Source organism: Polistes canadensis, unplaced genomic scaffold (assembly GCF_001313835.1).
Source record: "Polistes canadensis isolate GaletaPanama2010 unplaced genomic scaffold, ASM131383v1 scaffold_122, whole genome shotgun sequence".
NCBI classification, from domain to species: domain Eukaryota; kingdom Metazoa; phylum Arthropoda; class Insecta; order Hymenoptera; family Vespidae; genus Polistes; species Polistes canadensis.
Window position 1 is genome coordinate 5,001 of NW_014569669.1, and position 15,771 is coordinate 20,771.

Below are 15,771 nucleotides of genomic sequence, written 5' to 3' on the forward strand. Positions count from 1 at the left end.
TTTATTTTCAATACACTTATTTACTGTCGTTTATAAAATTGAAACAAAAATAATTTTTTTGTAACAATTACACCTTAGTGCGATGATCTTACCGATATCGATTGATGGAAAAGAGATGAAAGAAAGTTTAGAAACGTGAAAAGGAAACGAAAAGCTAATAATAAACGCGTTATTTATGCAGTATTTTTGAATCATCCTGTAAAACCAAGGCAACCGGTCGCAGTCCGTATTTCGCGCTAAAAGTTACTTCGACCCTGACTTTTCTCTCTCTTCTCGTGTCGCGAGTCGACTTCCTTTTTCCTTTTTTTTTTTTTCCTTTGCACGCCCAGCGAGAACGAATCATCGCCAGTAAGATTCTCGAAACCTGTAGCACCAAACCGGTAGAGGAAAAATTAGTGTAGGGTAGTATTTTTAACCTATATGAAAAAGGGAGAAAGGAAGAGAGAAAGGAACACCCCGAGAGAAAAAGAATAGTTCTATGTGTGTGTGTGTGTGTGTATGCTTGTGTGCATGTTTGAAGAAAACGAGGGAGGAAGAGAGAGCAAGATTTAAGGGTCGCTGAACATTCGGTCAGTGGTTCTTTATCGTTTTTATACTAAATCGATGATCATTGAATATCGATTGAAAAGATTAATCCCATAAATTTTCGTTTGATTTTAATTCAATTTTATTTGAAATTATTTTACACGAAAGTAATGTTATTTTAAAACTTTTGTGATCAAAATCCCATCATCGGTCATACGAATTTTACTGTTAATATTTAAAGTTTGCAATAGTGTACGGTATTCAGATTTAATGCAACAGAAACAAATAAAAATGCGAAACAGGATTGCAATACAATCATTTTATTCGCGCTTCTCATTTCTTCCTAACTTGCGGTAGGTTTTATCACGAGAGGTGAGAATCACTGATATTCCTCGTTCGCTTTTTGGGGTTAAAGACCGGTTGCGAGTCTTACGTGTGCCCGCGTTCGTGATTTCACGACTTGAATTTTCTCTCGTTGTCTTTCTTGGCCTTCTTTCCTCCCTATTTCTTGTTTTCTTTTTTTTTCTTTTTTCTTTTTCTTTTCCACCATGCCCCGTTTGCACGGAAAGAAGGAACCAACGAAAGACAGTATATATCGCGGACGGATACGCCAGCACATTTTCTCCCCTTGGCGTTTCTTTCTTCAGAGTAGATTCCTATAGGATTACCGAGCTTAAGGTGAGATCACAACGAATCTCTACCAAACCCGATCTTTCTTTCTTCTCTTTTTCTTTTTTTCTTCATTCACGCATATTCACATCTACATACTACGGGCTAACTCAAATGGTGGTGGTGATGGTGGTGGTGGTGGTTGTAGTGGTTCATGGATGAAAAGTTTTGATCAACATCAAAGAGCAGAGCAAAGTATCTCGTTTTCGTAGTATCTTAAGAGATAAAAATGATTTCTCCGGCTTTAATAACTATTTATCTAATCTGTTTAAAATTTATTCAAAAATAAAACGGTCCTAATGATTTTTAGTAAAAATATATCTCGCATTTACAAATACATCTCGCGCGTACAAACGTAAATATATGTATTTATGTTTAGCGTCAGGTTGATTAAAATAAACGTCTGTCACGCGATGAGTTTGCATTCGGTCTTCGGGACCTGACTTTTTCTTTAACACTTCTCAAAGGAGTTATCTTATGTTAGCTGTCCGTCGTGTGTTCTGTTTCGAGGTCAACGAATAGCTTACTTTCGAATCCGGAACGATGCGTTGGCTGGGGGTTAAAGGGTTATTTTCTATTACAGGCTTGGGCAAAATTACTTCCTTTTGAAGTTCAATACGAATGTTTTTATTTTTTTTTTCAAAACCTGCGGCAAAGATCATTTTTCAAAAATCACTTCACAAATTAGAGAGAGATTCATTGACCAGGCTAGGAAACTTTGCTTCAGTAAAATTGCAAAGAAAACTAGATGAAAGGGAGAAGAAGAAGAAGAAGATGAGGACAAAAAAAAATGGTTGGTTCGTTGGTGAAATAATCCGTATATGTAGGAAATGAGGTACACGAGGTGCAATCGACGGGTAACCGAGATACCGCGCTTGCGCTTCTCTCTATTATATTCTCTTGCTAGAAAGGCCGCGAGTCTATTTCGAAGCAAACGCATTCTCCGTTTTGCCGTATCCAGAGTTCCCTTGGAAGGGGGGGGAGGGGCCACACTAGGCACGCGCACTTTGATAGAGCTACAGCGGCATAGCCGCATCCCCTTAAAGCCTTGGCTCTCATAGAGACGCTCAACCACGTAAACAAAGGATCAGAGAATTCGCGGGTATTATGATTTCATCATATATTCCCTGTTTCCAACTTGAACAATGAGAAATAGATCTATCCCCGGTATAATACGTGCATCTTAAAGACGAGCTCATCTTTATCGGTTATTACACGATCAATGATCTGGAACGAATCGATTTATCACGGATATGAATAACAAAAAGAGAGAGAGAGAGAGAGAGAGAGAGAGAAAGGAGAGAATTGAGTACCACTGTAAATCGGCCTGCACATCTGGCCATGGGTGCCCTGGAAACGTGGGAGTCGAGGGTAAAGTATAAAGTATGGGGTGCCACCCCATTTCTCTCTCTCCTGCGAGTACCAACTACCTACGAACGTTCGTTCACCTACACAATGGATGTAGGTAATATCTCCAGTGCGTATGGGCTAAGCAACGCAACGAGTCGAAATGGGGGAACGCACGCGCGCACGCAGATACACACAAAATATAGCACGTGCAGGCGGTAGTCGCAAAACGATCGGAGTACGTGAGAGTCCATATATTTAAAGAAGAGGACGAATCTCTCTCGCGTACCCCCGTAACTCCCTATAGCCGGTTTCCATGGTGGTCCGAACGTTTGCCTGCAGCAGCCAGAAACAACGCGCAAGGGGTTGCTGCTAAAAGCCATTCGTAGGCTCCATGGTTGTTAGTGGCCTCTTCTTAATTCTGCTAATTTTTGCTAACTTAATATTCGATATCTAATTAACGTTATCGAGACAAACGATTTTTTCTTGACCCAATGATAGACAGAAAATTGATAGTAGGATCATCAAAAATTACGTTTCATTTGAAGATCTATGAAGTTCTGTTCTATTCGGCTGACAGTTAATGCAAAAGAGATGATAGAGATGAACATGCGAGTCAAGAGAGGGAAAGAGAGAGAGAAAGAGAGAATATCGTGAAATGAGAAGCCTGTTGACGGAAGAGACGAGTCGGAGAAGCAACCAGACGAGCCGTCAACATCAAGAGAGCATGCTCGAACGATATCTCTCGCCCGTAGTAACCGTTGGATGGAGTCAGCTGCTAATGACTTTCCATTAAAAGCAGCTTGCGCGAATAGGATGAAGAAGGGTCGACGAAAAAAAAAAAAAAGAAGAGGAGGGAAGAAAGAGAAAGAAAATATGATCTCGTTGGTCTTCTTCCCTTTTCTCTACCTTCTCCCTCTCCTTCCTTCCCTCTCTAACCCCCTCCTTATTCTCTCTCTCTCACTCTCTTTCTTTCTCTGCGGCTTTCCTGGTGCCTTTTATTTCATAGCAGGCTTTCACCTTGCCTTGCCCATGCCGTTACTGCTTCAAGCTCGATGATATTTAAGGTGCTCTTCTTGCGGCTGACCAGTCAAGTGGCAACGCGCTAACGTGCCTTTGTTTTAACCCTCCTCTCATCGGGAATCCTATATCGCGTTCTCGTTATTTAGTCGAAAGTGGATTTTTCGAGAAAAAAAAAAAAAAAACCCTCTCCCCGAGAATAATTCCGACTCTCGTGAATAATGATCCCCATTGTATGGCGATGTTATAGAGGATGATAGACAAGATAAGAGTGCAAAAGAGTAAAAAGTTAGATAAACAGAAATAGATAAACTTACCGAGAGGAGACTGATGCGTGGGAGTTGGAACTGGTCTTACTTTGTCTGGAGGACATCGTCTCGTTGCAGCCACCGTCGCAGGTAAGGGTATGCTCGTGGCACTCCCTGGACCAACCCCAGCACAACCACCGACACCCGATTGTTTGTTGTACGGTGATGGTAATCTGATTGATCGGAAATTGAAGAAAATATTTTACAATCGGTTCTTTCAACATTTCTAAACGAAGTTATTGTTTTTAGTGATGTTTTTGTTTTGTGGACGTTTGGGGGTAGCGATTAGACATTCGGCACCGAGACTCATCTTGCATATCTCTTGAGACAAGTACGTTCTTGACACCAAACATCTATTCTTATTTCTCGCTTTACGCGCGAGCCTAATTTACGAGCCACCATGAAAAGCTAACGCATATCGGACACCCACGTAGTCGAGAAACATTCGTGGCAGGGACACACCTTGCGCATTCTTTCTACTCGAAAACATCGAAGACACCCTCCTCCTTCCCCTGCAGATTCATACAAGTGTTCCTCGAATCGGTCAATTAAATTCGAGAAATAATTCCCTTATTTCTATTAGGAAATAATAAATTATATTAAGAGATAGACACTTTATTACGGTAAACATGATACTCAATGCCAAATCCAAAAAGATTTATCCGAGCTTGGTTGAATCTGTTGGAAGGAAAGGTAGGTTTACGTAAGGAGAGACGTATATCGTCACACCCTGTCGATCGCAGAGTCGTTCGATTGGTCTAATTCGTCGAATTGCTCGGTGCGGAACGGTGCAACGGTAAACCATGCGAGATATTGGGGATAATTGCTGGTGATAGGAGACAGCAACGAAGGCCGGTTTTACGAGAGTCCAGTTTTGCGACGAGAAGAGACGATAATGACGACGACGGAGAAAGCACACGAAGGAGAAGTGAGTTTAAGAGAGAGGGAAAGAGAGAGAGAGAGAGAGAAAGAGAGAAAGCGGGTGTTGCACGTTGCGTTTCAGCTCTCGAGAGATAAATTTAGATAATCTCGAGAAAAAAAAAAGAAAAAAGAAAAAAAGACCGAGTGCTTCTAGGAAAACCGAGCCGTTTAGCTACCTACGCCGGATGATGCTATTATAACGAAGGTTCATCGTTGTTTTTCACCCTCAACGGACCAGATAAGCTATTCGTTGGACTTTGTTACGACAAGACGATCGAATCCAGGCCCGAACGGGACGATCATTGTTCTTTGTTCTCCATTTAATTATCTCTTTTTATTAGATTGACTATCCTCGAAATTAGAACGAATGCCTTTTTTCTTTTTCTTTTTTTATTCATCATCTCTAAAGCTAAATATATTCATTATATTGAAATGTTCATAATGACAACGTTATTTCCTTGGCCATCATCGTTTGATAGACGTCCAACATACAAAACATCGTGCTCCAATTTAATTAGAATAACTCACTTTATATAACTTCTTCATTCTATGTGAATTGCTTCCTTCAATATGATGCACCATTCATTTTCATTTTAATTGCATATCACATTTTCTTCAATTTTTATTTAATAAGAGGAATAAGGAACGATCGTGAAAATGTTTCCAAATGAAATTTCCCCTTTGTCGAGCGTTGGAAGAATTTGTTCGCAATGTCGTAATGTCCTACTACAGTTCTCGATGCGTTTTAATTTAAAAGAACCCCAAGGCAATATGCTCACGCGCGTCTCTCTCTCTCTCTCTCTCTTCGTTTCTCTTTCCGCGCTCCTACATTCCTTATAATGCGTTTTGTAGCTTTACAAAATGTTATTCGAAAAAAGAAAAAAAAAAGTAAATTACTGCACCACTATTGTTTATATTAGTATTTCTATTCTCTTCAAAGTTTTGTCTAATGAGATAATTAGCTCAGAAAATAATGCGAAGAAGAAAATGAAATTTTTATATAGAAAAAAAAACAATGTTTTTTACGTTCGCGAGATTCATTAAAAAAAAAGAAAAAAAAGAAAGAAAAAACATAATATAACGGAGATTTGTTTTGAAATGATACAAGATTTTTTTGATTACTCGTTGGGCAAATCCCGAATGAGTGTTGCTCGATTATAAATGAATTCAATACACAACAGTTAAAACGTGCGATCTTGAAGGAAGAGATATCTCCTCCTCTCTTTTTCTCTTTCCTTCTTCTTTCTTTATTTATTTCTCTCTTTTTCATTCGTATGAGTTTTTCTCTCTCTCTCTCTCTCTCTTTTTCTGCGAAGGATCTATTTCTGCGACCATTCACATCGAAAACATTGAGTCACTCTCAGAGTCGGTGATGTCTTTGAACTCGCACGCTAAATAAAGAGAAGCGCTGACGGAGAGAGAGAGAGAGAGAGAGAGAAAGAAAGAAAGAAAGAGATGAGAGTAGCGTGAAATAATCGCACAAATCCCGGGCATAAATCAGTGAAATCGAGTGGCCTCGAGTGACAAAAAGTTGTTCGAGGACGACACGAAAGGCGACGAAAGGGGAGAAAAAGATTCATTCCTTGTTACGCTTGTCGACTCACTCTCTTATACTCACACGCCAAAACACGCTTATATTGATTAAGTTTAATATCCTTTTAATTGAAAACTTCTGCTGCGCGCGCGTTCCGTTATAATAAATATTATTTTATTTTTCTTTTTCTTCATCTTCTTTTCTATTATCTCGACATGCTATCCAGCCAACAAATCGTGCGGAAGATTACAAAACGTAATAGTAACCATTAGAACTTGTTCGCCAATTTTTCATTTGAAATTTCTTTCCCTTTTTTCTTCCGTCCTCCTTCCATACATTCCGTTTGGAATTTTAAACGAGACTAGATTGATTCGAAACAACTCGTGCCAACGTAACTGACATGCCGAGCATTCAAATCGGTGCTCGTCATCGTAATTGAGAATTTTGTAGGGGGTCGATAGGTCGACCGATAGAAATCCTACAATCGGAGCATGCTGAGAATTCCTTATGACGCACGACAGGTCATGACGATGACTTGATACGAAAGAAAGAAAGAAAGAAAACGAATACTAAGGGAAAGGAAAAATTACAAAAAAAAAAAAAAATTAAAAGATTTGAAAAGAACAACGTGAGATAAGTTGTTCTCGTGTGTGTCCAGGAATGTTGCTGATAGGAGTTAGTTTTAAAAATTTGAAAAGCATGTTAAACGAGTTCGAACGTATTTCAATGACGATGACACCGACGACGACGACGACGACGACGATGACGATGAAGACGACGGCGGCCAAGGTCTAACCGGTCCTCTCGAGGCCCTCCAACAAGAGCCAAGCGAGTGAGCAAGTGAGCAAACGAATGAAAGAGGAAGGAAGAAAGGGATCTGGTTTTCCTTCTCAATATAGATCGTAGCAGAGGGACTTTGCGTAGCTCGATTATTACGCGCCCACGCCCGCGCGTCCCTTACCTCACCACCATGCACCAACCCCTTACAATCACCAACTGTCTCTCACAAAAGAGCTGTCTTTGAAAGCTAGCAGCGAGTAACAAAGAATTAGAATACTAAATACTAAACTTCGATGATGATGCTGATATTTTTCCAAAAAAACTATTATCACGTTCACAATTAGAAACATATATTTTCATACGAAGAAATATTGAAACTGAACGTGAGCGTACTCGGATTATTTGCATTTAACGCTCGATTGTTTTGTGTTAATAAGTATTACACAATAAACGGTAATTAAATAATAGATTTTATTTTGTATATTATAATATATTTATGTATTGTAATATAGATTATATATTGTATATAAGATTAATTTTTTCAATTTGTTTTTTTTATCTTGGTCCATTATCATAATTAACGATTATATATGTATGAAGATTTACGAATGAAAAGAATATTATTATGTGACCGTCAAATTATACAATTCTATGTACCTCGTAAGGTAAAATAATATATTCTCGAACTGTGGATACAACAAAGAAACAATACGCGTCTAATGATGAAAGGAAGTATGAAGTAGTGGTTATATAGGAATAAATTAAACACAAACGAAAAATGTCATCCTATGTTATATCGTATAAACTAATAAGAAAAAAACTTGGAGTAGAAGGGAGGGAACAGGAGTTAAATAGTTTCGATCACCAGCTGCACGTTGTTCAGCTTTTAAAGGACATTCACATTATAATCATCGTCTAACGCAGCTGTTATTTCTAGTAGGTTTTTACTCGTACCGTTATTATTGTGATAGTCAAAAGTTATAGAAGGAAAGGACAACAACAAATGAGAACGCTCGTTAGGATAGGATTACATTAATATTCGAAAGAAATAACGGGCATATTGTATACACATGTACCGATCTATAGATATATACACATATGTACCTACATACATTATACATATTTTCTAAGTTTTTCTTCGAACTAGCGAGGAAGATTTTTCGATGGTAACGCGCGAAAATGTAAAAGGATAAAATACCTGTGAGCTTCCGGCGAGTTCGGCAAGCTTCGTGCCTTTCTGCTGTTACTGCTGCTTCCACTGTTACCCATTATTATTGAGAGGACGCCTGCCTCGGGACACGTTTTATCACCGAACGCTACGATTCTTCGTGGACAAAGCGAATGATCGCGAGGACATCGATTACAGATCGAACGATCGATCGAGTCTCGAAGTCAAACGCGGCGGTCAAACACATTCGCAAAGGTTTAGATACAACGATAATTACGGCTACGACTTCAATGATGCGTAAGATGAGCGTGATCGAACAAATACAATGACACGAGAGTTAGCAAGGCAGCAGCAGCAACAGCAGCAGCAGTAGTAGTGTAGTAGGTAGTAGTAGTAGTAGTAGTAGTAGTAGTAGTAGTATCAGTTGCAGCACACTATATGTGCTCACTTCACACTCGATGCTGCTCCATTGCAATCGGATAATTGAAAAAGTATCGAACTACTTTGTTTTCGTTTATTCTTTAGCAAAAGAGCGTTCCAGTATGATGAATGCATTTCGTTTAAAACGATTAACAAATTTTTTTATCTATTTAACCGAGTATTCACAATGATCGCGATAATTCGACGATGACGATGATAACGAGATATTATTTCTCGCCAACTACCGAACATTTTCGCGGTTAATGAAGAAAAATGAAATTCGTTTAAAATGAGTGTGAAAAAAAACGGGAAGCGAAACTTTATCGAGAGCAGGAGTAATAGGACTGTGTACAACTGCTCATGGTGCGGCCATGGTGCGTAGGCATCGTTGATGGCCCGTTTCAAACTGAGGCCCGAGAGAACACCATTCCCGTTCCCCCGTAGCACGTGGCTTCTCTCTCTCTCTTGACCGAGTCTTTCTCTCTCTCCCGCTCGAGCTTCATCGAGCTTCCCCACCATCCCCCTTTATGCTAGTTCCGCTATCCTGCATCCTCTCTCCTGCGACCGTAGCTCCCTCTCTCTCTTTCTCTCCTTCGGTTTGCAGCATCGGTCAACCTTTGCTGCTGCTGCTGCTGCTGTTACTGTTGCTGCATGCTTCCAATGCACCAACTTTCCTCTCATCCTCTTCCTCCTCTTCTTCTTCATCTTCATCTCTCTAGTAACGTTATCTATACATCCTACCTTTTCTAACCGAATCCCCATTTCCTTGGCTAAATCGTTGAATTTCAGTTGCGATCAGCGGGTTCGCTCCTCCAGCCTTCTGCCCTTCTGACCGCTTCGTATTTCTTCGTCCTCCTTCGTCCTCCTTCGGTCAGTAGCACCTCTCAAACCATGTCCCTTTCCCTCGCGCTTTCGATATCGCCCTGCTCTGGCAATTTTAAAGCCATTTTTATGCTAACAAACCGCTCCTTCGCTTAGGCGCATGCGCATGTGATCTTCCTTCCTTTTTCCCCGTCGTGGTGGAAGAGAAAGAGAAAGAGAAAAAGGAAGAGGAGGAGGAGGAGGAGAAGTAGAAGACTATTATTACGAGCGTGGGCGTACCTCGTGCGAGAGATATTTTCTACTTCATTCGCAGGATTTCCTCCTCTTGGCAATCGTCATGACTTGTCGCCGAATGTTTCAAATGTTTACCTTTTAGGTAGAACCGTTTGCGATATCACTCATCGAGGCTCAAGTACTCTCTCTCTTTCTCTCTCTCTCTCTCTCTCTCTACACCTAGCTGATTGTTCACATCCGAATGCTTGCCGATTGAACAGAGCCATTTGGCACGTTTTGAATAAATCTTGTTCCATCTATATCCGTATGTATATCCTTATCCACGTATGTGTTAGTAAAGTATATATATATATATATACTTTATATATATATAGGTGTCTATTGATTTTGACATAAAATGCGTAAATCGTTCCAGGGAGAGAAATAAGGTGAAATACCTCGTTTTCAAAACTCGTTATTTCGAGGCGGAATGCTATGCTACGCACGCACGTACGTATGCACGCATGCACGCAGGTACTTTATTATAAGAATGCGTACATGCGTTTTAATACGTGCGAATGAGAAGCACACGGGTCGATTAATGCTAGCGTTAATGAGCACTCCGCTCGCGCGCTTGGTCGTTAAACCAAAGAAACCTTTGCGAGTATCGATCTGCCGTTGCGATAGAAAAGGAAAGCTTACGACCAGATCTTTTGAAAGCTGGTATACTTCAAGATTCGTTTGCAGAAACGTTACCTATCTTTCCTTGTAAATTACTCCAAGAGAGAAGGAGAGGGCTAGAGAATAAATTGATTTGCTTCTACGAATGAACAAGTCAAATTTCTAAATCATGCCTAGTTTACAGCATTACGAAGTTCTTTGGCTTCCTCATCTCGAAGGTCTTTCTCTTCTCTTTCGCTCTCTTTCTTTTACATGGTCGCGTGGGTGACCCCTTACCGCCCCCTCTTTTGTCTACAACGAATCTATAAAAATTAACTCTGGCGAAAGGTTGCCAACTTCTTTGTCTTTATTCGATGGAAACGAACATAATTGTGAACGAGTATCTTTGATCCTTTGCCCTTTCATTTGAAAAAAGTAAAGCTCCGGAATTATTTAATTTCTTCATAATTAGAGGATACTATCCTTGTACATGTTTGTATCTTGGAAACTAGGAAAGGAGGACTGTTACAAGAGAACGACACGAGAGTTCTCCTATCTTCGATCCACTTTCTATTCGTTTAGGATTCGTTTAAATTATCGTGCAAACTCCAACGTGATTCTCTTTGCGGGATATTAAACGAAATAACCTATTTCAATTTTCTTTTTTAATGTAAAAGTACATTTCTATCATTATTTATTATTTAAAAAACAAAAAATTACTATTTTTCAAGTATAGTATGAGTTAGAGTCATAACGTACAAGAATGTTTGTAAAAGAGATATCATGTCGGGTTGTAAATTTAGAAATTAGAAACTTTATAGACAATAATTTACTAACATTTTTACAACCAATCATCATATGAATATATTGATTTTTAAAATTACACATTTTTTTTCATTTTGCTCACGTCATTAGATTTTTTTCTGCTGTTAAGTTTCTATGCCAACTTTTCTGTGCTTCATTTTGACTATATCATGTTGGTCTACTAAGTGTCGATAAGATAGGATTTCTGCTAGCGGTCGTTAATAAAATATCGTTAATACGAAAGAGTTCTTTTATACCGATTATATGCGTCGGTATTGCAGAAACTTTCGTGGTATAATAAATAAGATTTCTACGTTACCGACTCGAAAGTGAAATAGTCCGATGAATTTACCTAGGCATATCCTGTAGTTGTTTCGCTCTTTGCTTGTATCGCGAGAGGGCGAAGAGCAGGGCGAGGACCGGCCAAAGGGTTGATCCTGCCGCTAGTTCTCCAGGATTCACAGCCCCCACGTCTGCCCCCAGCGCTCGGAGCGCTCCCACGCACAAATTCACGTTCTCGACCTGCGCAACACAAAAGCAAAGCCTTATGATCGATCATGAAAAACTAGAAAATACAAAAACGAGAATACAAATTGTATACAACAACTTTGTCACTTGTAAGTGGATAACTCATGGGAAACATATTATTATTATTATTATATTTTCAACATTCTATTTAATACACACAAATATGTATACTTTAGTTAATAGGGCTTGAAATTCGTCTTTCTCGAAAATTAATTGGATATTGAGAAGCAGCAACCCTCTTAAGTAATAATTATGTTTATTTCATATATATATATATACACAAATGGATCTACGATATTTCCCCGTAGAAACCATTATAGCTACCGATGAAGTCATATCTCTCCCCTGTAATCCATATTCATGAAGTAGAATAATTATTCTCGAACGTCGAGCGAAACGGAGTTGACGTTAACGCGCGCGATGAAGCGTGTACCGAATGCGAGCCTATGCGAATTGTATTCTAGTCTGGAGCGGTGAACCCAATCTGTGACATTGACACAGGAAACGATTCTCTTCGAATCGACTTTCGAGAATATTTCGTATTTACCTTATGCATATAGATTCATCCCCCTCCAGTTAAATGGAAAAGAAAAGTTTATCGAGAAAACGTTTTATATGTGTTATCGAATCGTTACAACAAAATGAAAGAAAACATGTCAGTTTTTTTCCTCGTACGATGGTGGCCGCCCTGGTACGGTATTTCCACTTTACAAATACGATATATTTGCACGCTAAAGATCGTTATCGACGTGTCAACAATGGCTACGAACGATGGTACAAATATAGGGACGGGCAACAGGTATTACATATGTACAACATACACACACACACACACCCAACATACATATATGCATACATAAAATATAGGCACGAACTTATGCACTTTCTCGGTCGCTCACCCACAACATTCGACTAATTACGACAATTCGAATAAGAAAAGAGAGAGAGAGAGAAAGAGAGTCGGATACAATAAAGAAAATAAGAATTAGAAAGAAATAACATGAGATCTATTTCAAACGATTGCTATCCGAATATCTCAACGATACGTAGATAGATAGATTAGCTAGCTAGCTTGTGCTAGCTAGCTGTACCTTTATAGTAGAATTACGTTCGGAACTCATACTCGGTGTGGTCTTATAACACAAAGGGACACTACTCTCCTTTGGAAAGAAGCTTCCACGAAACGTGACCACGGTGGTCATGGGCAGTGGTGTGGTACTACCACCTTGTACTCTACAGCACGCGCGCGCTTCAAGTAGATACCACGGAGAAAGAGGTGGATAAAAAGAGAAAGAGAGAGAGATAGAGCAAGAGAGACAGAGAATGAGAGAATAAGAGATAGAGAGAGAGAGAGAAAGAGTGTTCTTTTGTTTCCATGTCGGTGTCGGCTTTTACCCAGAAAACGGAGCGTGCTTGCACGGGCCACGATGATGACGACGCGACACAACGAATAAGAGGAGGAAGAGGTGGAGTAAGAGGGAAAGGGTGAGAGGGGGAGTAGAAACGTCGACGTACCGATACCACCACCGACCCTCTTTCTCTCTCCGTTGTGTTGTATTGGTAAAGAAAGTGTGGACGCACGCAAAGAGTAAAGGGAGGGAACGAGATGACTCACCCGATGATATCCTCCCGGGTGCTCTGCGCTCGCGCGCTACAGCTAGGTAAGCCAGGACTGTGTTTGTATGTGTTTGTGCCCGTTGACGGCTCCTATAACTACACATAACACACGTCTCTCGTGCACACGTGCGTGTGCGTCCCTCTTTGAACATACACACGCATGTGTGTATCTATATAGGTTTACTCGGTGGTGAACGTTGAGTGTTACAACAGAATATTTCCGCACGCGTATTGGTGTCCGTCTCTGTGGCTTCAAGTAAATCGTTTTCAAATTATATTGAATTAAATTATATATATATATAATAATAGTGTATATAAATAATACTTAATAATATGTATATATTATAATAAGATTTGTGTTAGAATATTTTCATATGTTAATTGTTTATATTTCGTTTCGTGATTATTACGTGAAAAAGAAAAAAATAAAAGAGAGAGAAAAAAAAAGAAACTGTGGTTTCTTTTTGATATTATTATTATCGAAAGTGATTCTTAGGGGTCTTTATCGTATTGGCGTTACATCTTCGTAACGAGCACTCTCGTATCGGTTTGCAGCTTCTCAAGATGGACTTCTCTACTTCACCTCCCTCTTTTTCTTCCTTCTTCTCTTTTTCTCTCTCTCTCTCCCTCTCTCTCTTTTGTATACACGAAGTATCTTCGCGAGATGACAGCCGTAAATGGCGATGGCGCGATCTTTTTAATGCGTTCCTTCTGTGTCTTTCGAGTACATTGGCTCGCGCCGATCGACGTCTTCGGTCTTTTTATTTAACCTCTCTACCATTTCCTCCTCCTCCTCCTCCTTCTCTCTCTCTCTTTCTTCACCTCACTTTCTCCCTCCCCTCCCCTCACCCCTCCAGTAACCACAGTTGGCAAACTTGCTTGCTCTTCGTTCTTCTATCGAGATCTCTCACGCGAACGAGAAAAGCGAATCGAGGTAGAGGTACTCGTAAAGGGAAGAGGAAAGTGCATGAAGTGAATTCTGATAACGAGAAGATCGTGAGACGACTCGAAAAGTCTCCTCGATCTTTTTCTCTTTACCATTACTTTTGATGATATCGTCGATCTTTTATCTCTCGCATAAATCAAAACCCGAGAAAGTGGTGGTTGTAATGGTGGTGGTGTATATACGTTCCAATAGGGTGAGGTAAGAAAAAGAAGAAGAAAATGAAGAATAAGAATAAGAAGAAAATGGAAAGAACATTTTTGATTCTCCATATTACGAGTCAATTAAAAATAGCAGTCTCGGTTTCACGAAGGATGCGAGGATATGAGAAAGTGAGTTAGTGAGAGAGAGAGAGAGAGAAAGAAGAAAGAAGATGGTAAGATACGAGAGGGTCGAGTTGTAACCAGTTGGAAAAAGAAAGAGAGCGGACTCGAGATCCAAAGATGGTCAGAGATGTCCCCTTATGGTAACGTCTTCGCTTCTCCCAGCGGACCGGCTGAAAGTAAGAAGAAGGAGAGAAGATTGTGAGTGAGAGAAGAAATAAAAGAGATAGAGAGAGTGAGAGAGAGAGAGAGAGAGAGAGAGAAATAGGGAAAAGAAGAATTGCGCATAAATCAGCAAGTTGCATTTTTCCTTTTCCTTTCATACGCCGACGCGTAGACGACGCGAAATGCCGACTGTTGGTACGCCTACGATTACGACGACAACTACGACAACAATGACGATGACGATGATCATGATCATGATGATGATGATAATGATAATGACGATGACTATCGAAGAGAGAAAATTATTTAAGAATATAATGGATATGGTAATTCCTGTTAAAAAAGAAAGTTTACGGCTCATCGAGACTCGAAGATCACTCATTGTCAGAAAAAAGCGGGTGGAAATGATTCAAACGAGCGAGTTCGGTTCTTCGACGCGGAAGACCGGCTCCGTTCTACATATACATACATATTTACTACGTAATAGGCATATACCGTTGAGAATAGGATAGAAACGGAGCCACTGGGGAAAGGCAATAATTGCCCTGTGGATGTCTGCCTTGCCTGCCTTGCCTGCCTTGCCTGCTTGCCTGCGGATAAATGTCTTCGCGAGGGTCCTAATTGAGCATCCACTCGAAGACACTCCTACCACCGACGATTCCTACCAACGCCTTTGACGCCGAGTATTCTCAATTCTTTCATGTACAATTATTTAGGAAAAAGAAAGAAAAAAAGAAAGAAAAAAATAAAGGAATAGATAAGAAATTGGAACGTTCAGATGTAACACGACGATCAATATTCGAAATATTAAAAAGAAAGAACGAAGTCTATTTTTGCGTTTGTCGCGTAAGTTTTAATTTATAGCTTATCTAATTTTTGTTGTTGTTAGATTACGCGAGTGCAAAAGCTTTTGATCCTAACACGAAAAAATAGAATTTGATTTAAATAAGACTAAAAAAAAAACAAATGTTTTTTTCCCCTTGTCGAGTATTAAAAACTTCCCG

The 15,771-nt window shown here is 39.8% G+C and overlaps 1 protein-coding gene across 3 annotated transcripts in view; it reads right to left on the bottom strand.

Annotated features, from left to right (window-relative positions):
• LOC106788047 overlaps positions 1-15,771 on the bottom strand; it is a 39,832-nt gene that overhangs the window by 3,192 nt on the left and 20,869 nt on the right. For 2 of the 3 annotated variants that reach the window (XM_014750967.1, XM_014750966.1), the window contains exons 4-5: positions 11,544-11,713; positions 3,879-4,042 (exon numbers count right to left, since the gene is read on the bottom strand). In XM_014750967.1, coding sequence (XP_014606453.1) covers positions 3,879-4,042; positions 11,544-11,713 — 334 coding nt within the window. Of the gene's footprint in view, positions 1-6; positions 365-3,878; positions 4,043-11,543; positions 11,714-15,771 lie in introns of those variants that run through there. The other variant, XM_014750965.1, reaches the window with a different exon arrangement.